The sequence below is a fragment of the Protopterus annectens genome, chromosome 1.part2, assembly GCF_019279795.1.
Source record: "Protopterus annectens isolate FY-2018-M chromosome 1.part2, PAN1.0, whole genome shotgun sequence".
NCBI classification, from domain to species: Eukaryota; Metazoa; Chordata; order Ceratodontiformes; family Protopteridae; genus Protopterus; species Protopterus annectens.
Window position 1 is genome coordinate 561,297,548 of NC_056727.1, and position 26,692 is coordinate 561,324,239.

At 40.8% G+C, this 26,692-nt stretch overlaps 1 protein-coding gene across 4 annotated transcripts in view; it reads left to right on the top strand.

Moving 5' to 3' along the window:
* Positions 1-971: 971 nt before the first annotated feature.
* CST7 (cystatin F) overlaps positions 972-26,692 on the top strand; it is a 193,106-nt gene continuing 167,385 nt past the window's right edge. The window contains exons 1-2 of one of the 4 annotated variants that reach the window (XM_044057776.1): positions 972-989; positions 1,756-1,911. In XM_044057776.1, the coding sequence (XP_043913711.1) occupies positions 1,845-1,911 (67 nt within the window). In that variant the 5' untranslated portion in view covers positions 972-989; positions 1,756-1,844. Of the gene's footprint in view, positions 990-1,193; positions 1,286-1,339; positions 1,531-1,755; positions 1,912-26,692 lie in introns of those variants that run through there. The other 3 variants (XM_044057775.1, XM_044057759.1, XM_044057771.1) reach the window with 3 other exon arrangements.

Sequence of the window (26,692 nt, forward strand, 5' to 3'; positions counted from 1 at the left end):
GCTGGTAAGGGAGTTTTTTGCATCCTGGGATTTTCCTCTTTTCTGCAACAGTTTCTTCCTTCTGTTGTATAGTTTGTTTATGGCAGGGGACCACCAGATTGTCTTCCTTTTTTTTGGAGGAGAGCATCTTGGATTTATTTGGGATGGCTCAATTCATGCACGAGTCTCTGAATAAATGCTGAGATCGTTATTCTCAACATTCTGTAAATCAAATACATTTCTACTCCCTAAAAAAGTTTTCTTTTTAAAATAATAGCTTCACTGCCATGTTAAAACACTATGGACCATTTTTGTATTGAACTTTATTTATGGTCCCATTGTAATTGTCTGCATTTCTCTCCAGGCCTTGATAGTGATACAGATAAAACACAGCCAAATGAACCAAAGAGTGCTAAGCGACAACATTTCACTCAATCAGAAATCCTAAATAAAATCAGTCATAGGCTGCTGTTATTCATTACTTAGTGGGAGTGTATGGTTCTTCTGAAGTTACTTTTAGGCAAGGCAAGCATTTCTGTTGATTCATTATATCATTCCATTTTGTTTCTTAATTGTGAACCCAAAACATAGTTTGCTTAACTTTATTCGCCTTTCAACTGTCCAGATTTTGAGACAATGACCAGATTTTTTGCCTCCTACTTTTGGTCTGTTCTTCATAAAACTTGTAATTTTCTGGTAGATCAATGGGATGATCTGAGGATTGAAGTTACTAAATAATGATATACATTTGTTTCAGACTTCATATCCTTCAGAAAAATGCATGCTAGGACAAATTCTGTTATGCTAACAACTTTCAAAGTTTCTAACAGAAATATTTAAAATCTGTACTTATTTTAGGCCTTTGTTTGTTGCCCCCCCCCCTTTTTGGCCTTTGTCCCCCCCCCCCATTCTGTTAGGCTTTGTCCAGATTTTTTGTGTTAAGAGGTTGAGCGGGATGTTCAGAAGTAACAAAATACATGGAAAGAAAACTGCTGGATTTGTTTTTGCTTGTAAGGGGCATGGGTGGGGACTGCAGTAAATTGCCTTGTTACTTCATTTTTGTGTTCTTTTGCCTTCTCATTTGCCTGTGCCTGCTGTAATTTAATGCACTTTCAGACAAATTAGTTCTGCAACAAAACTACAGTTCAGCCCCACATATACTTTGAGAAAATACAGGTTAAACTGTTTTAATTTGAGGCATTAAGACAATGTGCCAGCATGTGTTAATTAGACTGAGAAAAGGAAATGCCTTAGCCACATTAAGACCTCTCAAGCAGTGTTTGTACTGTAACACATAAAAGAAGAGGTAAACCTAGCATTTTCAAGCCTGTGGATATTAAAAGCATCTTGTTACCTATAAAACTGACAGTGAAAGGAATCTGTATTACAAAGATATAATACAAATGATTTGGGTGGGTGAGATAGTGAATTCTGAGCCACTCCCATAGCAACTAGTTTCATCCTTGAAAAGTTAGGAGGTCTGCTGTGGTAGTGTCTCACTCTGGGTATGTAGGCTTACCGCAGTAATTCAGAAGCTTTCTCTGTTCTGAAGTATGTGGCTCTGCTGTAGAACATTAGGGCTACATATGTCATATTTCCTTATAGCTTTTCTAAATCATGTCCTTCTGCATGCACGTCAGTGGACTGCTGGTTACTTTTAGAAGCAGGATGTTGTAGTTTGCAAACATACTGTGTGGTTGTACTTTATGTGACTATCTTCCTCAAACCATGATGACACTTTTTTTTTCTCCTTTGTTCTCTTGCATAACCTTCAAGTGCGAGTAAAGACACAGTCTACTCATCTATGGTACTAACTACATTTTCTCAGTCTGAAGTAGAGCCAGTGACTTACCTGTGCATCAACCATGAATTCTGGTGTCTGGAGAATCCTCATTTTGGTATTTACTTTGGCAGCTGTCTGGACATTCTGCAGTAAGTCTTACAAGTACTTTATACATCTTTCATGTTTTCCTCCTAGTACAACTGATATAGTATCACAGACTGATATTTTGTTAGCCAGATTAGAAAGTGAAACTGCATGAGAAGTGAACAATTTCATCTTCCTCCTAGTACAACTGATATAGTATCACAGACTGACATTTTGTTAGCCAGATTAGAAAGTGAAACTGCATGAGAAGTGAACAATTTCATCTTCCACAAGGGCTATGACTAAATTCTTCAAAAGAAGTAATCAGCATATAACACATGAATGAGATTTAGACTGCAAGCAGTAGGAATAATTGTTTAGGGGCCTTTCAAAGTGGTCATTTAAGGATACTTGTTCTGTCACCCAGCATTTTCTAAAATGGAGAATAGCTGCATGGATATACCTTAAAGAGGCAACTAGAAATGAAAATCAGGCTCCTTTTACAATAATGTATGCACAGTTAGGAACAGCATATGATGAAAAAAAAGGGGTATAAAGTTCGAAAAAGATGATGTATATTTCTTTTTAGTTGCTGAAAAGCAACCAAGTATTTGAATGTTCTAAGTGATAGAGTATCACTTTATAGCAAAAAGCAGGAGCTTGGACAGGTGAGAGATCATTAAATTCCATGGTGTTTTTCAGTTAAGCAGTCCGTAGTCACTAGGGCAACCTTCCCAGGCCAGTTATTTCGTGTGCCGCCCAGAAAAAAAAGCCTATGTATACAAACTGTTTTCAGTTTGAGTGTAAATATTTTTGCAGTTCTCTGTATTTAATAAATTTTTAGGATGCATACTTCCCAAAATTATGAAAAGGGAAGTGTAAAAGACCATAAGTTAATTAAAACTTAATTATATATATATATATATATATATATATATATATATATATATATATATATATATATATATATTAGTGTGTGTTGTGACGTGTGTGTGTGTTTGAGGGACTGTAAGATATGTGTGTGTGTGTGTGTTTCATTTGTGTTATTGTTTGTGCGATCTTGTAGTTAGAATATATAAGTGGGGGTGTGCGGGTGCAGCCCCTCACATGGGGGTGCAGGGGTGCTTGCCCCCCTGCTTATATGTAGGTTAGATTATTTTGTTTTATTGTGGGGGGAGTTTTGTGGGGGGGAGTTTTGTGTATGTTTGTGAGTACTGTATGTATAGTGTCAGTACTGTATGTATAGTGTGAGTACGAGATTTTGAATTTCACTATTGTGTTTTTGAGTTTGTGAGTTGTGTTTGAGTTTTCGGCTTTGTGGTTTCGGAATACTGAAATTGGAGATTTCAGTATTTCAAAATTACAAAGTGGACATAGACTGCAGATGCTTATGCTACATCCCCCTGATTACCAATTGATTTCAATTGGATGAATTTGCTTTTGATCCTGGGAGTTCTTCATGATACACAGGGACGATAAGATCCCATGTTTGCTTCAATCTGTGCATGTGAGCATTAGTTTGTTTGTTTGTGTTCTCGGTCAGTTCTGATCAAGGATTTTTCAGCACTCTTGATCAATCATAGGGGAAGACATTTTAATGACTTGCACAATGCCCATTGTTATCAACTTTGCAGAGGAGTAATACTTCTAACATGTCTTGGAGATCAGTGCTAAAAAATAAAGGGCAAAAAAGTTTATTTTGATGCAGACACCAAACTCTTCTGCAATATGAACTGTTTTGGAAGAGCAGTCAAAGGATAAAGGTGTTCATAAGTATTGCAGAAGCTGTCATAATGTTGATGAAACGTTTGCAAGAGGTCTAAACTCACTCAATAAAAACATAGAGACACAGAAACCAGGGCTAGTGTCAGCATTTTAGGGACACCTAGCAAGTTACAACCTGCAGGCCCTCTAGCAAGGACTGTGATGACACGATACACTTTCCTCCAGTTTCCATCAAATCATCCACAATCACCTTCTCTAACTCATCTCCTTAATCCAGTACCCTCAGTCTGTCTCTATCAACACCTCTCCTTCTCTTACATCCCTGGACCCCTTTCTTTCTCTTCCCCAGCATATACCTGTTGGCTTGCTTAATATGGCTCTTACATAAGTGTCTTTGGTAGACAGAAAACACAGAGGCTGACTTTTCCACATCATGATAGCCAGTCCTGTACAAATATTCATACTGCCATTATTCTCTCCAGTGCCTGGCATACCTCTCAGCCTCTCAAAGCAAGAAATCTGGACAAAGCCATAAATAATGGAGGGCAAAGGCCCAAAATAGGGCCAATTTTTAAGTAGATAAAATAACAGGTTTTCTGTTTGCATGGATTTTCTGAAGGGTATGAAGTCTGAAACTCAGATGTCTCATTTTCTGACTTCAGTCTTTAATAACTTGCCAATGATTTGCCAAGAAACCACAATTTTATGAAGTGTGGACCAAAAATATGAGGCAAAAATCTGAACTTTTTGCGAAAATCTGTACAGTTGAGAGGTATAGCCTGGTATCAATATATTCCCACCCTAATGTTTTCCTCAAAGTATTGCTCATACTGGCACCTGTTAATAAGGTTGCAAAATTTGCTGTAAACAAACAATACTGCAGCCACCAGTATATAACTATTAAGGCTTTGAACTGGCTCAAGCTGTCTCATGTCTCATCACCTTATCTCCAAACACATCAGTCACAAAGCCAATGACTGCCCTGCTTTTACTCCTATTTAGCATTCCTATCACCCTAACAGACTATTTTGATCTAATGAGCAACATCTTCTCAGCATATAGTAACCCTTCAAATCCTTGGGCCAAGGTCTCTACTCATAGTCTATATCTAAAAAATTAAATTCTATCTTCTGCAAATTAAATCTACCTTTTAGCATCTCCAGCTTCAAACTACTGCTAAAAGACTACATAAATAAAACTTGGCTCTGCTCCTGCACTACCCCATGCAGAGCTACTCACCCCCCCCCCCCTTCTACCACCAGCATACTTTGACTCTGTTCGGAGAGAGAGAATTAGTAAAATTTATTTTTTTTAGACAAAGATCAAGTATATGTTTGCCTAGGCTACATTTATCTAGTCATCTCTGTTCCTAAGAGTGCACTCGTGTGTTTAATGTCCTGACTGCAAACTACAATTTGTGAATATTTTATCTATTGACAATGTTCACTTTCAGCTTGTTATAGCTGTCCAAATATTTGCATTATGTACGCATAGGTTGACACTGCATGAACCAAAGCTGAATTTGTACATTGTTAATATGTCAGTCCTCTGTGATAGGCTTTGTAATAACTCTATCTAACTGTAACCATATTATATAAATTTGGAGCTTTTCTCTCAGGGCCTCCAATGAAAATGGGATATTATCCTAGTCGGATTTCCCTGTAAACAGATGTCCAAAAAATGAAGTACTTCAGCTTCCGGGAATCATTGTTCAAGCCATCAGAGTAAACATTAGTTCATCATATCATGCACATACAAGGTAAGTAAATGTTTAACAAGGTGGCACACGGTATTCCATTTCTTGCACAAATACATACTTGGAATAAACAAGCAAATTAAAATACAAACTGTATTGAAAGTATTCAAAACTACAGTTACACTGCATTACAAAAAATATGGCATTATCATCAATATTAGCCTGCCAAACAAATCTGCAATTTGTTTTCCCCTCTGCCAAATAATGTTTCTCCATATGCCTTGGATTATGATTTAATAGGGTTGCACATACAGGGCAGGATTTAGAAATGAACAGTGCAATGTGTTGGGCAAATACTGCCAAGAGTGGTGGTGTGCAGAGTGAGTTTAATTTAGAGACACAGGCAGTACCACTGAGTTTGTGCACTGTAATTTTTTGGTAAATAGGACAGACCAGACTATGGTGCTAGGTGTAGCATCTACAACAGCCAAACAGTACATGTCAGAGGCTCCTTTGACAGTCAGTGTCTCCAAAATAGGTACATTATCACCTTCTACACCTTTACCTCTCATTCTTCCAGATTTTTTGCAGAATGCCCAATTTTTTGTCTCATTTTTGTCTGTTCCTAATAAAATTGGTGATTTTCTGGCTAATCGTTGAGGATTGAAGTCAGTGAATAATGATAGGCATTTGGGTTTCGGACTTCATATCCTTCAGAAACTGCACGTTAAAGCAAAATCTGTTGTTCTAGCAACTTTCTATAAGTTTATATGAGGAATATTTAAAGTCTGTCTCTGATTTTTGGAGCTTTGCCCCCCCCCCATTTTTAAGGCTTTGTCCAGATGTCTTGTACTAAGATTGAGAGGTATGCACTTAATATACCACCACCTCTACAACAGTTACATAGTCAACCACTATCATGTTGACAAAGGTAGTGGTATATTGTGGCAGCTGGTGGACCTTTGATCTTGTGGAACACTCGAAATTCTGATCTTTGTGGACATAAAGGCATGTGTAACTTTGACAATTCTTGCTACAGAGATCTTCTAATAACCATCTGGGGCGCAAGGTATGTGTGTCATAGGCATCTGCTTTATAAATACTACACCAGTTCATAGATGTTATGCTGTAGCATACAGAGGACCATATACAGTTCCTAAGGGCCACAGAGTAAAAATAAACATCAGTATGTGGGCATTTTATGAAATAGTCCATTTTCCCAAGTTTCTAGAGGCCATTGACTGCACCTACACCACTATTAGGGCCACACCTTGTCTATACAAACAACTACATCAACTAAAAGGGTTTTCATGCCTCCAACCACCAGGTGGTGTGCAACAATCAAGATAATAGTGTGTCTGTGCAACACCTAGGCACTTCCTATATTTCTGACATTTGGCAAAAACCTGACCCCGTGCCAGTGATTTGTGTGGGGTGAATTCCTACCATGACATCTTATTGGTAATGTCCTATATGTCCCTGGAGCATTGCTCATGACACTTTTACAGAGTCCCCATATCATGGCTGAGATGTAATACAACACTGTATTGTCTGAGACCTGCGACATAATTGAGTGTGTATTCCATCTGAGGAAGGCCTACTTCAGCTACCTAGATTACTCTGATGCACTGCAGCATGATCCAGAGACCTGCACCAAGGCATTTATGTGGCACACAGAAAGCTAGAGCAGAGGTTTACTGCTGAAAGGCCAGGCAGACCAGAGCTAGGAGAAGATCGGGTAGAGCAGATGGGAGCACAATCTGCTGCAGCACTGGCAAATTGATAGCATGTGATCCACAGCTATGGAGCAGATTAGACACGACGAAGATAAAACTGATGCATGCAATAATATACCTATGCTATGTTGTGCAGTGTCCACACTGCATCATCTACCAATATAGGTTCATAGGTAAGTATTAGCACAGCTGCTCTTGTGGGCCATTTTAAGCCTAGCCAGTTTCCCTTTTTGTGCTCCGATTAACCTATCCCATTTGGTTAGAGGTTGGCCTTACCCATCCCATGGTTAATTATATATTGCCCATAATGAGAACTTGTAACAGCTGTGAGGACAGTACACAGTTGTCATTACATGGACGGGTAGGGAGGTCCACAATGATGGGAATCAGTAATGGGAACAGGGTTGGGGGATTATGGATGGGCGTGTGTGATATGGGCAGGGTTTTTGGGGGAACCGAGTATACTATGTAGGATTGGGTTATTGGGGGAACCAAGTATACTATGTAGGATTGGGTTACTGCTTCCTGTTTCCAGCAGTATTGGGTACATGCTGAGAATGGATTTCGGGGAACACTGCTACTGCAGGTGTGATTGGGTGTGTGTGTGTGATACTGATGTTGTGGGACCTCAGGTGAGTAGAATGCAAACTGTAAATGTTCTGGCCACAGGTGTGTACCCTCTGAGGAATGGCTTTGGCACCATCACCCACTGGCAGTGTAATTGTGGACCATGATACCATGACTGCCTGGTTGTACAATGTGCCTAACTGCCATATGCATCACCAAACACCCAACAGTGGGTGATGTGAAAATGGTAGCAGTACATAAACATGATCTAGCTGCCATATGGGGTGTACAGGTGGATGAGCAGTGGCCATAGAAATGAATAGGGCCCTTTCTTGTGCAGCAGATGGACCCAGGGAGTCAGGGATGTCACCCAGGTGCCCATCCAGTATGCTGTCAGATGGGTCGTGTACTGAAAGTCCTTACATATGTCGCCACGCTGGCCACACATTACACAGATCTGTGTCATGGCAGTGATGGTGTCTACCTAGCCTTGGATGACTGTCCTGTGCCTCCATTGTATAATGCCCATTTTGACATGCTTGTCAGACAATGACTAGGTGGCATAGCAGTGACTGCTAGCAACCTGCTCTTCCTGAGCCCTCTCCCTATGCTATGCTGAGGTGCCATTGCTCACTGCAGGTGAGTGGACAAAGGATATGGGTGCTCCATTTTGAAGGAGTTCTGGGCATGGCCTGTCCTTCCATTGGTTCTGGAGAGGTAGGGGTGAGCTCCACAGGTAACAGAGCCATGTCACTGGGTGTAAATGGTATTATGCCTTCCACTGTCACCATTGCTGACACTGATACTGTGCCCACCGACTGCTACTGTAAGACACCCCATAGAACCTAACATATAGGGAACTCATCCCTATTAACCACAAATGTAATGAGAAATTCAGAAATAAACCCCTGTGGGGGAGCACCCAACAACATAAACTTTGGGAAAAATTACTTGCCTTATGTAAAAGATTTCCCACCTCCAGTCATAAAAATGACATTTAGGCTGACCAGCAAGAATTCAAGCATGTCATTGGGAAGACTTGCTCCAAGGATAAACATAATGTCTTCTTAAATTATATTAGAAGCATTATAAGAAACACCCAATACTGCACCAAGGATCAGTCAAATGGCAGTACCTACTCTGACTCATAAGTCACAGCCAACGTCCTAGATGATAAAATCAGTTCCAGTTTCATCCTTCCTCTCTTGGATCCTTAAACTCTACTTTTCAGAAAACCATTATGGATCAGGTACTAGAAGCTCTTTCAAACCAAAAACAATATCTTGGACCCAGACAGTATACTAGATCATTTCTGTGTTATAGCAAAGTACAACATTGCTGATGCCTACTTTACTTTACTTCATCTCTGGAGGAAGGCTATTGTGGCGTTCCTCCCCAATGGGCAGCTCACCCACAGACCAAAGCAACTACCATCCCATTAGCAATCTCTGCAAAATCATGGCATGCATCTTGGTCATCCTCATAAACAATACAATTGATTATCTATAACTTCTCAACCATAATCAATTTAGTTTGATGAAGTAATACCCCATCTCTTTAGTCTGGCTGATTTCTTTGAGAATGTAACATATACCATCAGCAAAGGCAATTGTGCACATGCTATCTGACTAAAACCTTTGATATGTCTCCCCATGCTGGCACTATTGGCAAACTCACTAGTCCAAACAGAACCCCCTACATCATCAAGTGGGATGTAGACTGGCACTAAAATTGCATGTGCACACACATGCACAGTTAGTAGTGCCATCTCATCTAAAATGCGTGTTACTGGTGGTATCCACAAAAACTCTAACCTGAGCTCTCTCCTCTTCAGATGTTACTTTTCCAAAGTGAAAGTAGATTGGCATGGGAGGTTAGCATAATGGTTAAGGTGTTTACAGACACAAGGTACAGGGATTGATTTCTCACATGGGGTAATTGGCTAAGCTTAAAATGGCCCAGAAGGGCAGTTAGCCTAGTACTAATCTATGAACCTATGTCAAACATTTATGGTTAAGGTTAATTTAGTTTGCTAAGAACTGTAAATTTTGTGCTATATGAACACTTGTATCCTGCAAGAGGGGTTTCCAGAACAACACTTTTTTTTGTATTGACTATAACCTTAAGCTTAATGCCAAAAATGTGATTTAGTTGACTTGGCAAATAAGTCTAATCCTACTGGTTACCACATAAACAGCACCTGTCTTAAGAGTGAGACTCCTAAGGGCTCTAGGTACCTTCAATAATGAACTATATTTTGATCATCATGTATCCATTATATTTAGGAAATCATTCTACCTTACCCAGTTAATTACCAAAGGTATATCCTCCAGATTCAAGTATTTCATAACTCCCCTCTATTCTTCCTTCTTTCATCAGGTGAGTCACCTATCAAATCATGCAAATGTACCTCTCCAAACACTTTGCCCATCAAAAAGATCACAGCATTTTCTTACTAAAAAAATCAAAGGCCTACTTTTACTTAGGTACACAGCATAAAAATTCTCTTTTCTCTATCTCCTACTAGTTCCTGCAAGCTGAGGTTTGCCTAATGTTTGGAGCTATGTAAGATCATTTCCAGCTATATCTCTCCTGCTGGTGTTAAATAGCAGCAAAACACTCTTCTTGAAAAGAAACATTAATGTGATTTCATTTCACTGAAAGATCAGCAATCTCTCCAGACATCCCTACTGTAGAAATGCCACTGAGGACTTTAAATGGTAAGCTATTGTATTATTATGTGTAATGTTGCACAAATGATGTATATCAAGTTCTGCATTATAAGAATGAAGGCTATTGTAAATCGGATATTAATCTTAATGCCTAAATAAAGGAACCCAAAGAACAAAGCCACCATAATGCAAACCAAAACAGGGAACGCCATTAAAATCAAGTTATACAAAAATGGATCCTGCAGACATGAAACTACTTCCAAAAAGCATATTTGCTAGGTGTGGGTGGCATTGCTATATATTCCATCATTGCTTGTCATAGAGAAAAGGAACACCAAGTGATGTATGCTTTATTTAAGAATAAGGTTTATAATACAGATCCTTGACTGCCTTCACAAACCAATTGTTTTGTTCATTTTGCGTCTTCTATGGAATAGGTTCATAGGTTGGTACTAGACCTAGCCGTAACAATTCCCTGGCTATTTCTTCCCACACTATTTACTTTCATTCCTTTCAAGTTTTGAAACCATTGAAGTTGCTTGAACTTCTTTTTTTTTTTTTTTTGTTTGTCCAGCCGGGTTTAGCGAGCAGTATACATGAACAGATAGTAAGTAATATACATTAACAATTTTGCTCATTAGATTACATTCCTATGAAAACAGAGGGAACTATTACAGTACAAAAGATACTTGTGCATTAGCAGATGTTGAATATTCAGCATTTGAAGAGGCATGTTGGTGGTTGGAAATTCAGAGAAATGGAGGTGATGGAATGAACTAGATAGGGCAGAAAATGTTAATATTATAGTTTAGAGGTAGGGTATAAAGCAGGTTCAGAGATGATTGCATACAGGGTTATTTTAAAGTTTTATTTTAGAAGTAGAGGCGGGGAGTGAGCAGTGTCACAAAATAATATATATTGATGGGAGATGGTAGTAAAACTATTCAATTCTTGGTGAAGACTGGTTGTAGGGTATATGATTCTGAATGAAGATAAATGGCTTGATTTTATATGGTGAGTTGAAGATAACAGTGGCATTTATTCTGATGTACACAAGCATCTGCCATAACATACCAAAAACAGCCCCAGTATTCTAACTATGACCACTAGAAGAATTCTGATACATGGAGAGTATAGGTATTGAGGATTTGGGCCTTACAGAGCTTGAACCAAGTATGTGAGGCATGCAGACAATATCATTGTTTCCATTAGGATTAAATGTTTCACTACAGTTACTTTAAATATCTGATGTGCGCTCTGTCTCATTAACCACCATGACCTTTCTGTATCGTGTCTCTCATTTGTCTGTTTGTCCTCCCCACTTCTTGACACACAAATTCCTTTTTTAATTATCTTTATGTACTGCTGTGCCTAGTTTGAAGGATATCACTATTTGCTTAGTGTGTTTGGGGAAGGGAGTGTTTGAGTCAGCTGTAGAATTTTCAAGTAGGTGTTTATATTTCAGCACTCTGGTGCAGCGTTTACCACTCCATGCAGGGGACTGCACCACTTTGGCCACTTCTCTGGTACTGCATGTCTTCATGCATGTAATAGCCCTCTTTTAATCCTTTGTTCACATCCTGTGGGAGGATAACAAGTAACAGGCCAATGGCATAAAATGTTAGAAAAAGAAATGACAGACTGACCATTGAATTGAAAGGTGTTTTGGTGGAACTACAGTCAACGGAGAAAGATGGACTGTTTTCAGATCCTGTGCTGAGAGAGTGACTAGGATAAGATGTGATCGTGGTGGCTTGGGGCTCGTTTTTCTGCCATTTTGGTAAATGCCAAAGTCATGACCGATTCCAGTACAGTTCTATATTGTTAAATGCAAAAGAAGAACAATCCTGAATCTCAAGATGGGACCCAGTGCAAAACTAGGGAATGCATGTAGCTGTAACTTTATACCCCCCATGGCATATGATAAAACTTTAATGAAATTCATTTTTACTATCTTGTGTTTATAGGTTCATAGGTGTGTACTAGGCTAATGGCCCTGGAGCCTATAATAGCCTAGCCCAAGAAGATTCCCTAGCATCATGCCTCCCAAAGTTAGTTCCCAGTGCCCCTGTCAAGCAAGGCCACTGAAGTGATCCCTGGGATTGAACTTCCTATTGCCCACCCACTCGTCAAGATCTCTCTCTTAAAGAGGGCCAGTGAAGTGCTCTGCTTGTCATGAATGGGAAGTTTGTTCCAGAGTATGAGAAGTCTCTGGGTTAGGAACCTGTCCCTCCAGCATGTTCTGTTTATTGTGATAATGAGGTAAAGGGCCCTGGAACGTGTGGCATGGAGGGATTGGGATTTCTTTAGGTGTAGCATATCTAGCAGCTCTGGGTCAGACATGGCTTTATAGATCAAGCAGCGATCACTTCTAAGTAGGTGATGAGAGACCGAGTATAGCTGAAGTTTTTTTGTGTATGTCTGTAAAGGGCATGTGTCTAAGACCCAAGATCCTCTTACTGAGGTATTTTTGTGGCCTTTCCAGTTGTAGGTTTAGTGAGGTACATAATGGAGCATTATATTCTATAATGGGTCTAATGAGGGATGAGTAGAGAGGGATTATGATCTCCTTCTTCCTGGATGAGAATACTTTTGTAATGAAGGACTTTCTGACTACAGTGGCATTGTGGTTATCAAAGGAGAAGTCCCCAGGTCTCTTATGACACCTTTGGTGTTTAGTGGACTACCACCCATGTGGTAGTTCATGGACACCGATTTTATTCCCAAAGGGAATGACAATGCATTTTTTGTTATTGAGCTTAAGGTCATGGTTCTGGCACCAGTCATTGGTGTCAGTGAGGCCTTTTTGTAGAATGTCTACATCAGTTAGAGAATCAATAATGGCTCCCAGTTTGCAATCATCTGCGGACTTGGTCAGCCAGAGTCCCTTTGTGTTGGCTTGAACTTCAGAGAAGTAGATGCCAAACAGGAGAGGACCTAGAACCGATCCCTGTGGGACATCACTTGTAACTGGTTGGTAGTCAGATTTGGAGTCCGCTACTTTCACAGTGTGGGTTCTATCAGTGAGCCAGTTGGCAACCCATCTTATTACATAGGGGTTTATGCCTAGTTTAGTAAGTTTATCTATGATCCCTGAGTGAGGGATGGTGTCAAAGGCCTTGTGAAGATCTAGGTAGGCTGTGTGAACTACCTTGCCCTCATCCACAGCTCTGATGACAGACAGGTTGAGCAGGCATGATCTACCTTTCACAAACCCATACTGCATGGGGTCCAGAGTTTGGAAATTCCCTATGTCCTTATTTATAAGGTCCATGATGATGCGCTCCATAGCCTTACATATCAGACTCATCAGGCTAATTGGGCGGTAGTTCCCAGAGTCTGTAGTCGCTCCCCCCTTTGTGGAGTGGGATGACCGTAGCAGTGCACCATTCAGTAGGAACAAAGCCTGAAATGAGGCTATGATTGAACAGAGTACTCAGGTGTGCTGCCAGTTCACTTTGTAATTCGTGTAGAACACAGACAGGGATATTATCGGGTCCCATGGAAGCTGTATTCTTGGCTTTGGACAGTGCGTTTTTTACCTGTGTAGCTGTGATAATAGGGTCTTGGCATTCTTCAGGTATGTGTTCCGTGCAAAACTAGGAAATCCATGTAGCTGTAATTTTATACCCCCATGACATACAATAAAGCTTTCATTAAAGACATAAATGTTTACTATCTTATGCTTTTTCTTTTAGTTCTATCTTCTGACATTAGAAAGGAATATCCTAGTTAGTGATCTAATCCCAAGTGCAAATGAACCGACTGATGTCAGACATGAGTGCTGTTCTTGCAGCTCACACAGCATTGCCTGTAAATACTTGTGAAGACATGAAAAAAATGAAAGATGAAAACCAACTGGTGCTTCTAGTTTGTTTGCATATTGCAGCTAGCTCTTTGCAGCTGTCACCCTATTTCATTCTACTTTAATTCCATCTGAATCATGCTGTTTAGATTGTATCCAGTATCATGATGACGTCTTTTTTATTTTCCAACCATTCCCTCTGTATAATCTAGTACCTCAGTTTATTCCCTCTGTGTAATCTAGTACCTCAGTTTATTCCCTCTGTGTAATCTAGTACCTCAGTTTATTCCCTCTGTGTAATCTAGTACTTCAGTTTTAACGTAATCCAGGTATCGGTCACCTTTAACTTCTCCCTAGTCCCTTCTCCTAGGTTCTCGTCCTCACCTTTCCCCACTCCCCTATGTGCCTGCACCATAACCTGCACTGCTCTTCTACAACCCAAACACTTCCGTAACCTGCCTCTTATGAAAGTTGGCGTGTTTATCTTATTTTTCACCCTTCTCTCCACTTTATCTACTAATAGTATTTGCCTCCAAGTGGTTTCTAAAACTCAACACACTATTCCAGGTGCTGCATCACCAATATCCACCACTTTAGCTTGGACAGATTCCTTTCTTATGGCTATGTGACCCAATATTCTCTCTGCTTTTACAAGTGCCTTTTCATGATGTTCTTGCATGTTTCATTTTAGCAGTATGAAAATGCCAATGGATGTATTTTATACTGAGCCAAAATTCATGCGACATAGAACTGGTAATACTTGACTGACGGATTTAAGTAGACAGGGTTTAAGGTGAAATTAGTCACCTAGCCCAAGAAGCCTTGTGCTATATTATGTTGGGATACTGCAAGATGTGAATACATTTGCTTTAATTCTTCTTTACAGGTAGGCCTTTGTTTATCAACATTATACATCCGTGAATATGTTCCTTACTCATGAAGAACGATGGCATTCATATCTAATAAAAAAAAAGTTGCTCTAATTGTGAAACAGAGCTGTGCAATAATGTACTGATTTTTTGTATCTAGTAATATTATTTATTTTGTGCAGTCTTTGTTCAGTGATGACATTTTCAAAGGTGAAGGGAATAGATTGAGGAATCATTGATTCTCATGGACATGCCTCCTTATGTAAGACAGTATCAGTAACTGAGGGGACAGACTTTTTCTGTAGTGATCACTGTAAGTTGTTTATGTGATGCTAGCGCAGAAAGAGTGGATGATATCCACATGGAAATGCTCAAGGTACAGCTTACTGTTTGAGTGTTGCAACTAATACACATTTTTCAATGTTGTATGAATAACGGTTGGGGGGGAGGCAGTTCCTGTGGCTTGATATTCCCCATTTTCAAAAGGAAGTGGAATTAATTTCTAATGAGATTATACGTCTCCTCTTACTTTGAAAAGCCTACACCATGGTACATTAAATGTGACTTGTCTAATAATTGATTCCTTGATTCAGAAGAAACAGCGGTGATTCTTCCCTGGATATGGAACAGCAGATCAGCTCTTGGTTATTGCACAAACATACTGGAGTCATAGGAGTTTACCAGTAAGATCTACATGTGTGGCATTGGGGTTCACGGCCACATGCTTTCTTAAGACCAGAGTGTTGTCTTTGAGGTGTTGAAAGAGTGCAGGGTCCATGCTTGTTACTGGCCACTCAGTTCCTGGGTTTTCAATTGGCATTCATGGCAGGTGCAAGACTCTACAAATACACTGGCAAGGTGGCAGTTTGTCCTTTCTCCTGTTCATGATTTCATGAATAGAGTTTCAATGTCAGTTGAGGTTTGATGCATTTTGGAGAGCTGAAGTTTGATTTCAGATGTCCTCTTGGCTTCGATTATCATCTTGCAGCCCCTTTCATTTATTTGCACTGAGTGCATTTCTGTCTTGGCAATAATTTAGCCAGTGTGTTCTACTAAATATTGCATGGAGGTGAATTTAAAAATGTTGCTAATTAGCTGCCATGAAATTTGGTCGCCTTTTTGACAAACTTTGTTTTATTATATTAAGTATTCATATAAGAAACATTTGCTTAACAATAGCTTATATGGTGTAGTGGTACATTGTGCTGATTATGGTGTTACAGGGTCCTGGGTTTGAGACTTGGGAAGGCTGTTTATTTTGGGTTGGGAGGGTGGCCTAATGGCTAAGGTGTTTGCCTTACAAATAAAGGTGCAGGGTTTGAGTCTCACAAGGGATAATTGGCTAGGCTTAAAATGGTTCACAAGGGCAGTTAGCCTAGTACTAACCTATAATTGTTCTACTGTATTTACATTGTGTTTGCTTTGATATTGCCACATTTTTGTGTATTTTATAGACTTTATTGCTGTAGAAATGAGAATTGTTATAAATCTCCATAAACAACAAAGACGCTATGGAAAGTGTACCACATGACGTACAACTTTCAGCAGCAACACTGTGCTTCCAGATACTATATAACATCATCGTACATCATACAAGAAGTTTCAGGAAAGGACCAAACTCCAAACACTGAAAACAGATATCCCAAAAAAATCAAGCTGATTTTAAAGGCATGTAGAGAATTGCTAGCTCTGATGTTTACTGGTATTCTGTTCCATTCCAAGTGCTTTTGGGAGGCATGATATAGTTCTGTTTCTTCTCAAGGAGCTTTTAAGCCACAGCTCATTTCATATTGCTGTTATTGAGTCCAAAGTATCATCCTCGTCATCAGTCCCCCTTTTCCCATTTTTTACATGGGGTTGGGATATTAACTGTCGCCATCTCTCTTGATTTCAATGCCACACTTCTGCCTTCTTCGGCACACATGCCTGACTGTCACAGATCTTCTTTCACACAATCCATCTACCTCCTTGCTGGATGTCCTCGTTTCCTCTTACCTTCTTCATGTCTGTCCCAAATCTTCACCAGATTCTCTTCTGCACATGTCTGAACCACACTAATCTTTTCTGCAAATGGAGCTACTTTGGCTTCTGCTCTTATGTCCTCATTTCTTCATCTGTCCCACAGTGTGCATCCAACCACCCTTCTCAGGCACTTCATTTCCATCACCTCTAGCTTCCTCATCTGCTCTGCTTTTACTGCCCAGATGTCTGTGCCATACAGGAATACTGGTCACACTTGTTTTGCAAACCTTACTTTTCAGCTTATTTGGCATTCTTTTGTCATAGACTACATCTGAGAGACTGCCAGTTGGCTGCAGCCCCTCTGATTCTAGCTTTGACATCTTCATTAAGATTTCCTTTCTCCTCAACCACCCCTCTCAGATACTTGAAGCTTTTTACCTGTTCCACTGTCTTCCCTTCTATCTCAATTCTCAGCTTCTTCTGATTTCCCCAATTTGCTGCCATTACCACTGTCTTATCTGTGCTTAGTTTCATTCTGTGGGCCTTCAGTTTTGTATTTCATTCCCTTATCCTTTGCTGAAGTTCTTGCTCAAGTCTTCTTGTAATGCCATATCATCTGAATACTGCAAATCTGTTGATCTGTCCCCTCTGACCTGTTTGCTAATGTATTCCATCACCAGTATAAACCGCAGTGGGTTCCGAGCTGAACCCTGGTGCACACCCACTCCCACTGGGAACCCCTCTGTGAGACCAAACACTGTTCATACTTGAGTCATTGGATCCTTGTACATAGCCTGCACTAATTCTAATAATGTTTCTGGGACCAAACCACTGTAGTACTGCCCAAATCTGCTTTCTTGGGACATTGCCATATGCTTTCTCCAAATCTAGGAATGCTCAGTTGGGCTCTTCTCATCTCTAGCTTCTTCTCAACTATCTATGTCCCTGCAAACACTGGTCCATTGTGCTGCATCCTGATCTGAATCCATTCTACTACTCTGAGTATCTGTTTATCAATCGCCCTCTCCAGAACTTTCATGCAATGTGACAGGAGTTTGTCTCTGTACTGCCCACAGTTGTGTTGTGCATGTCCCTTTTGTTTGTTCTTGTGCACTGGCATGAGTATGCCTATTCTCCAGTCATCTGGGATATGCCTTTCTCTCCACAATGGTATGAGTGCCCTCAGGAGCCTTTTCTCCCCTGTCTCACCAAGTATCTTTGTCATATCTGCTCTCACCTCATCTGAACTTGCTGCTTTCCCCTGACTTTGTTTTCCTTATTGCTATTCTTACTTCTAGGGTGGACTCCTCTCTTCTCATTATAGACTGTGTCTGGGTCAGTACAGCTTCTGTGATGGATTTCTTAATTCAGAAACTGCTGGAAATACTCCTTCCACCTGCCTTTAATGTCCTGTGGACTGGTGAGCAGATTGTTGCTGGCTTATGAAGGGTGTCTGGATATCTTCTTTATATTTCTGTCTTTACCTTTCAACCTGTTTCTGTGTGTCACCTACTGAGTCACTTTCCAGAAGATGGTAGAGTGCCTCTGATGCCCTATTTTTTGCTATTGCAACTACTTTCTTAGCCAACCAGTATTCCTTCCTAGCCTGGTCAGTCTTTTCTGTCTCCCAGTTTTTCCTGCACTCCTCCTTTCTTTTAATGACTTTCTGGACTTCTGCATTCCCCCACTAGCTTTCCTTATGTACGTTATTCCCATAGCTAACTCGGCCACACATCTGTTCAGTAGTCCTCACACATGCTGTTTTGAGGCACTGCCATTCTTCTTCAGCTCATCCTATTTCCTCCTCTTCTTGGGGTGCTAAAGCCTTGAGTAATTTCTTGAATTCTAGTACTTTCTCTGCAGTCAACATCTAGATCTTCAACCTGGTCTCTGTTGACCCTAGAACATTCTCTGACCACTGCAGCTGATTGTGGCAACCAGTGGTTTAAGCTGTGGGCCAACTGTTTCACTGAGGATGACTTTGTAATCCTTGATTCATCCCCATGCCCTTTCATTACTAGGAAGAAGTCTACCTGAGTTGCATGTTGGACACTTTTGTATGTGACCCTGTGGCTGTCTCTATTTCTGAACCATGTGGCTGTCTCTATTTCTGAACCATGTGTTGGCTACTATCAAGCCATTTGCCAAAACAGAAGTCTATAATGGCCTCCCCTTTATTCCTGTTGCCCCACTCATGTGGACTCGAGCACTTTTCATATTCTGTTGTCTGCCCTGATATGTGCATTCAAGTCGCCCACTATCGACACCAATTCATCTTGTTCTGCTTTATAGAGTAGGTCCTGCAACTGTTGTCTGAATGCACTCTCTTCCTTACTATTACAACGCTGCTGTGGGGCAGAGGCTGAGATTATGAATACTGCCCTATCATTACACTGGAGTCTTGATTGCCATGAGTCTGTCATTAATTCTGACCCTTGTTGCCTTCTGAAGCCTCTCTCATCACATTCCCACACCATTTCTAGCTTGTCCTCCTCCTCACAGTAGTAGACTCTGGATCCCAAGCCAAGTGTCTTTGCTGCACTGCCCTTCTATCTTGTCCCTTAAATGCATAGGATGTCCAACTTCCTTCATATCCTCAAGTCATTAATTCCTAAGCTGCATCCTACAATTTTAAGTTCATGTTTAGCAGGTTAATTCATTTTACATCCAGCTTTTGTTCAACAGAGCTCTCTCATGTAACCTAGGCTGGGCAATTAGACACCAGCCAGTTTCTTACTGACCCAGGGTTGCTGGGCATTATGGTGAGTACACACTGGTCAATAGGAGCACATACATCCCTCCCATTGTTAGCATGGGTACCTGGCATAGGTCAGAGTAGGCCAGGTCCTCAACCCACTTATCACCGGTAAATACTTATGCCTATTTTGTTGACATTAGTCAACATGACAGTCATCTAGAGCCATATTTTACACTGTCAAGTGGCTAGCCCTCCCACGGCATGCAGTCTGTGATGTGTGTTCTATCTTGAGGATGCCCAAAGCGGTTGGTCTGTACAACTCTTCCTCCTTTAGTGCACCATGTAGAGTCTGTGCCGCTGCCCACAGCTTCATTCATTGGTGAGTTTGAGATGGAAACACTTGGGATGTTTTTTGAAGTTTGGAGGATCCCCAGCAGAGACACAGGGAGAACATGTAAATTCCAGACAGGCATTGGCCAGAGGTCAGGATCAAATCTTGTACCCCGTGCATGGGTGGCAAAGACCTTAACCATTATGCCAATTGGTCTCCAAAGCATTCCCACAAAACTGGTCATTGTTGGCTTTATAAACCTGTATGAGGAACCCCTGATATACCTGTAATGAATATGCAATACAGTTCAATGTCTGTTCCTACATAGAGTGGATAAAATGTGCTAAACCTGCTATATATCCTGAAAAGTCCTGTTGAGTCTCTAACTTTTCTGCCAAGGTATTTGTTATAGAGAAACAGTCATGTACTGCTGTACTCCAATTTGATCTAGTAAGACTTTGAATTAAATTGATCAGTGCCTTCTTACTTCTAGAGTTTAGGTATGTCTTACTGCAAACAAAATGTATTGTATTTGTTTGTAGTTTCGGAAATGATTGTTACAAATGCAATTTATTGTCAGTTTAAATGCCCAAGTCCTTAAACTGGCTAAACTTTGTAACCTCTTTATTTACTATTACATAGCTAGAAGTTATTTTATATTGCCCAGAAGACACATTTGTTTGTCTGATTATTTAGCTTCATGCTGTTCATTTCAGTCTGTGCTATTCTATACCATAACTGCATCCTGCTGATTTGAAATATGCATTCAGAGATTAAGGTTGTCATTATTGACAAAATAAATTTTCAGTCTGAAATACACAGATAAAGGCAAAAGAGATAGGGTGCCAAAATAAATCCTTTGTGGGGGGGGGGGGGCTCACCATTCACATAAGCCCATAGTATGACTTTCATATTCTGATTTACAACCAGCAACTTCCTTACTTGTAGCCATGGTGCAGTCCAATTCCTTAATGCCTCAGATGTCCCAGTTTGACCAGAACAATCTAATAAAAATCTGTGGCAAAGTAAATATAGATCTTTATATTTGGAAAATAACATAAAATATGAACACTACCTGGATACACTCCAAAAATAATTATTTATTCACAAATAAAGTAACAGGATAGTGCCTGTACTACTTCAGACAATACAGTACTGAATGCAAGACCTTGTATACACTCTCCCAAAATGTAAATCTAATGAGCTCTATCACATGGTCAATTAAACATTAATTACATTCAATTAAAGACCTAGCTTGGAATAATATAAGAAAATCCTTAGAAAATACATTGAACTATACATTTCAAAATACCTCAGAAGTGTACATTAGAAGTATATTGGAAAAGTAGCCACTAACACATGGTAAAAATATTAAATAACACTTATTGAAAAATAAATACATATTCATAAATTAGATAAATATATATATATTCCTAAATTAGATAAGAAATAGAAAAAAAATGACTGTTAAAAAACTTTGTTATGCACCATAAGGATGTTAACATTCATCTATTTGATTATAAATACCTTGTAAAAATAGTAACATGGCTGCACAAAATGAACAATTTAAACAATCTAAAATACTGGCAAAAAATTGTGTGTGTGTGTGTGTGTGTGTATGTGTGTATATATATATATATATATATCAAGGAAAATGAAGGCCTTTATCTTATAAGGCTCCTCAGTTTAAGTATGCAAGCTATGGAGCACATTTCATTAATCCCTGGGTGCCTATTAAATGCTGCTTAAAAACCTCAGCTTTGGCCGGCTAAGATCTAGCTGTATTCAACTGGACGTATAAGAGAATTTAAGTACCTTTATCTGCACTTTTTTCAAATAATACAGTATTTAAATTGATTTAACTGTGTTGCATGAATATTAACTGAACTGGAAGTCTTCAGTTAGTTTTCACACCCACCCTCCCTGTTTCTGTTTTGGTGTTAATCTTAGTGGCTTTGAAACTGCCCGCCCCTCTTGTAAATTTGTGTTTGGATACTCCTCCTGGGCCCATCTCATTTGCTCACTCAACTGAGTGCAGTGAGATCATATTCTGATTTCAGGCACTCCTACTGTGTACAAAGAGAGCATCTGGGAAAGAGAACAACAACAAAAAAATTTAAGCTTGTTTCCTGCCTTTCCTGTTAAGTGGTCTAGACTGTTGGTAGGCTTCTGAGCCCCCAAGCCCTTCTGGGTTGGGCGGAAGCCTTCTAGCTTAGTTTTGTTTCTTATAACTAGCCAGTTTTAGCACTCAAATCTGTTTCTTTGAACTCCGCACTTCTTCAGAACTCATTGTAAGCACTACATAAGCTGCAAATTACTACAGCACTCAACTTTCTTCACTTGTCTAGTCGAAAGCAGTTTTTAGTACTTAATATTATCCAGGCATGTCTAAGGGTCAGCTCCCAATGATTTCTCCTGTCTACCTGACAAATCTGGGCATCCTGAGGCAATGCAGCAATTGCCTCATGTACACAGACAATCCTCTCCTCCTACCACCCAACACTACAACCTGTGAGAGATGCACTTATATAGCCAAACTGGAAGCAAAGCTCTCTTCACCCAAGACTGGATTAGACAGTCAAGAGGAGAAGGTAAACACTTGCACCACACCACACTCATCACATAGTCCCTCAAAACCTACACCACCAAAACACACACACAACCTGCCCAAGCATCAGGGACATCCAAAGCATAAACACAAGCAAACTCCACCCCCCCAACACAACCCAAATGACACATAGCCCACAAACTCAGTGTACCACTCAACCACAGCCCATAAGGCATAACAACATACCCAACACTCTAGTCATGGGTGACTCTATAGTCAGGCACACTGATGTTCCACTCACTAGACTAAACAAGGAGAAAGTTACTGTCAGGTGCCAGGATCCGCCACATAAAGCATGCACTCAGGTCACTCCACAATAAGTACAAATATGACACTGTCATTGTCCATGTTTGTGTGAATGACCAGAGACGTACCTCCCTGGACTACATGAAAAGAGACATGGAGGAGCTCTCCGATCTTGTATCCCAGGCAGGTATGACCCTAACCCTGAGTAGCATCCTGCCATCACCCAGAATGATACCACAGTACAAGGACAAAATGATTGTCTTCAACAATTGGCTAAGCTTCTGGTGTTGTCCTAAGGGGATCCAGTATTTGTATGCCTGGGACGACATGATCAACAGACCATGATGCTTTGCCAGAGATGGCCTGCACCTGTCGCCCTTAGGATTCCGGATACTGGCTAAGGCTCTTGCCACCCCTATAGTGCCTTTTTTTAGGCAAGGTTCAAATGACAAATTCACCACCGTAACGGGTACAAATAAGCAAAATCTGAGGGTAATGCTACTCAGTGCTAGAAGTCTAAACCTCAAAATGCACTCACTCGAGGCACTCCTTAAAATGGAGAACAATGACAACTGTGCAGTGACAGAGACCTGGTTCAAAGCTCCAGAGAGCACCCTTGCATTACCAGGCTACAATTCATACCACACCTTTCAGCTACCTAACCCAGAACGAAGCACTAAAGACGGAGGCGTGTCCATATTCATTAAGGATATCCACACCTCCAGGCTAGTTGCACAGCATAATGCATCCGAGATTATCCAAGTGCAACTAACTCTGGGCAAGACCGCAATCCAAACTGTAGCTTGCTACAGACCCCCCACTATGTCCTAGGGTTCACACTCCTTATTTCCTGATACATTGGAAGGTATTAGGGTACAACCCAACACCCTAATAATGGGTGATTTCAACTACCCCACCATTAACTGGGAAAACTACTCATGTACCAACTCTTTTGCTCAACGTTTTCTAGAATTCATAAATTCCAATGCCTTGGATCAACTTATTCACACCCCCACCAGGGGAAGCAATATCCTAGACCTGGTCAATACCAACATGGGAAACCGGTGTTCCACACCAGAGGTCAATTCCTCGTTGGTCAGATCTGACCACAAGCTAATCAGCCTAGACATCCACATCCCACCCCCACCCCCAATTAGGCAAACCATCGTAAAAAACTTCTCCAAAGCCAACTTCACACTTCTTAAGACAGAAGTGGCAAACTTCATGACACCCATGCAGACGGACAATAGAGGTATGACTGCCGAATCCTACACAAATGCACTTTATAAGCACTTACACAAGTGCATGGATCATGCTATCCCTAACAGAACCAAGATGTTATCCTCCAAAAAAAGGAAGCCAATCTGGTGGTCCTCTGCCGTAAACAAACTCTACAACAGAAGAAAGAAACTGTTGCAAAAAAGAGTAAAATCCCATGACTGAAGGAACTCCCTGGTCAACCTCAGTAAGAAGCTGAGATCCCTCATAAAATCCTCCAAAGCTAGTTATGAAAACAAAATTGCCACTGACTCTCTAAAGACAACCACAAAGCATTCTATAGCTATGTCAAGAAATCTAAATGGGAATACTCAGATCTGCTCTGAGTTACAGCACAATGGCACTAAATATACAGAACCAACTGATATTGCCAACATCCTAGCAGATAGGTTCAGTGCTAACTTTACCCCCCTCTCACCCCCTAGAGGGCCCATCTCTATACCGGAAGAATGCAATGTTCCTATAATCACGGCTGCACAGGTAAATAACACACTCTCCAAAGCCAAGAACACTGCATCCATGGGACCTGACAATATCCCAGGCTGCGTTCTACACGAACTACAGAATGAACTGGCATCCTACCTAAGTACCATGTTCAATCATAGCCTCTACTCAGGCTTTGTACCCACTGAATGGCGCACCACGATGGTTATCCCACTCCACAAAGGGGGAGCCACGACAGACCCCTGGAGCTACTGCCCCATTAACCTGATGAGCCTGGTCTGCAAGGCCATGGAACGTATCATCGTGGAACTCCATAAACAAAGACATTGGTAATCTCCAAACTCTGGACCCTACCAAGTTTGGATTTGTAAAAGGCAGATCATGTCTCCTAAACCTGATTGACTTCTTTGAAGCAGTCACCAAAGCCATAGATGAGGGTAAAATGGTTCACACAGCTTATCTAGATCTCGCCAAGGCTTTTGACACCACCCCCCACTCTGGAATTATAGATAAGCTCACTAAACTGGGTATAAATCCCTATGTCACAAGATGGGTTGCCAACTGGCTCATGGACAGAACCCACACTGTGAAAGGAGTGGATTCGAAATCCAACATCAGACCAGTGACAAGTGGAGTACCACAGGGTTCAGTCCTGGGTCCTCTCCTGTTTAGTATCTAATTCTCTGAAGTGCAGTCCAACACAGAAGGTCTTTGGCTAACAAAGTTTGCAGATGACTGCAAACTAGGAGCCATAATCAAAACTCCTAACGATGTGGACAAACTACAAAAGGGCCTCACTGAGACAGATACCTGGTGTCAAAGCCATGGCCTGAAGCTCAATGCCAAAAAGTGTATTGTCATGCCCTTTGGTAAAAACTCTGTACCCATGAAATGTCACATAGCTGGTAGTCTACTTAATGCCAAAAATGTGATAGAGACCTTGGGACACAGGTGGACAGTAGTCTCTCCTTTGATAATCACATTGCCACAGTGGTCAGGAAATCCTTCTACGTGGCTCATCTCATCACAAAAGGATTGTCATCCAGGAAAAAAAGAGGTCATTGTTCCCCTCTACTCATCACTCATTAGACCCATTATAGAGTACAACGTCACTTTTGGTATGTACCTCACAAGACATCTACAACAACTGGAAAGACCACAGAAATACCTCACAAAAAGGATTACTGGCCTCAAACAGATGCCCTATGCAGACCGTCTCAAAAAACTACAGCTTTACTGCATCGCATATCGCCTACTCAAGGGCGATCTCTGCCTAACATACAAAGCTATGTCAAACCCAGAGCTGAAATCCCAGTCCCTCCGAGCTACACGCTAATGTCAAACAGAGCTCCTCATTAGCACTCTTCAAGAAAAATCTTGATGATTCATAGGTAGGTACTAGGATATTGGCCCTAGGACCTATGCAAGCCTAGCCAAAAATGTACCCTGGCTTTCGCCACCCAAGAAAATTATTTTCCTGTGCCCCTGTCGAGCAGAACCACAGAAGTGATCCCCTGGGTGAATTTCCTATTACCCATCCAATAATCAAGATTTTTCTTGAAGAGTGCTAATAAGCAGCTCTGTTTGACATAGGTACTCTGTTCCAGAGTATGGGAAGTGTCTGGGACAGGAATCTATCCCTCCAGCATGTTTTGTTTATTGTGGTGACAAGGTTTAGGTCCCTAGAGCGTGTAGCTCAGAGGGATTGGGATTTCAGCTCTGGGTTTGACATAGCTTTGTATGTTAGGCAGAGATCGCCCCTGAGTAGGCGATATGTGATGGAGTAAAGCTGTAGTTTTTTGAGACTGTCTGCATACGGCATCTGTTTGAGGCCAGTAATCCTCTTTGTGAGATATTTTTGTGGTCTTTCCAGTTGTTGTAGATATCTTGTGAGGTACATACCAAAAGGGACATTGTACTCTATAATGGGTCTAATGAGTGATTAGTAGAGGGGAACAATGACCTTTTTTTTTTCTGGATGAGAAACCTTTTGTGATGAGGTGTGCCACGTAGAAGGATTTCCTGACCACTTTGGCGATGTGATTATCAAAGGAGAGACTACTGTTCACCTGTGTCCCAAGGTCTCTTATCACACTTTCAGTGTTAAGTAGACTACCGCCTATGTGGTAGTTCATGGGTACAGAATTTTTACCAAAGGGGATGACCATGCACTTTTTGGCATTGAGCTTGAGACCATGTCTTTGACACC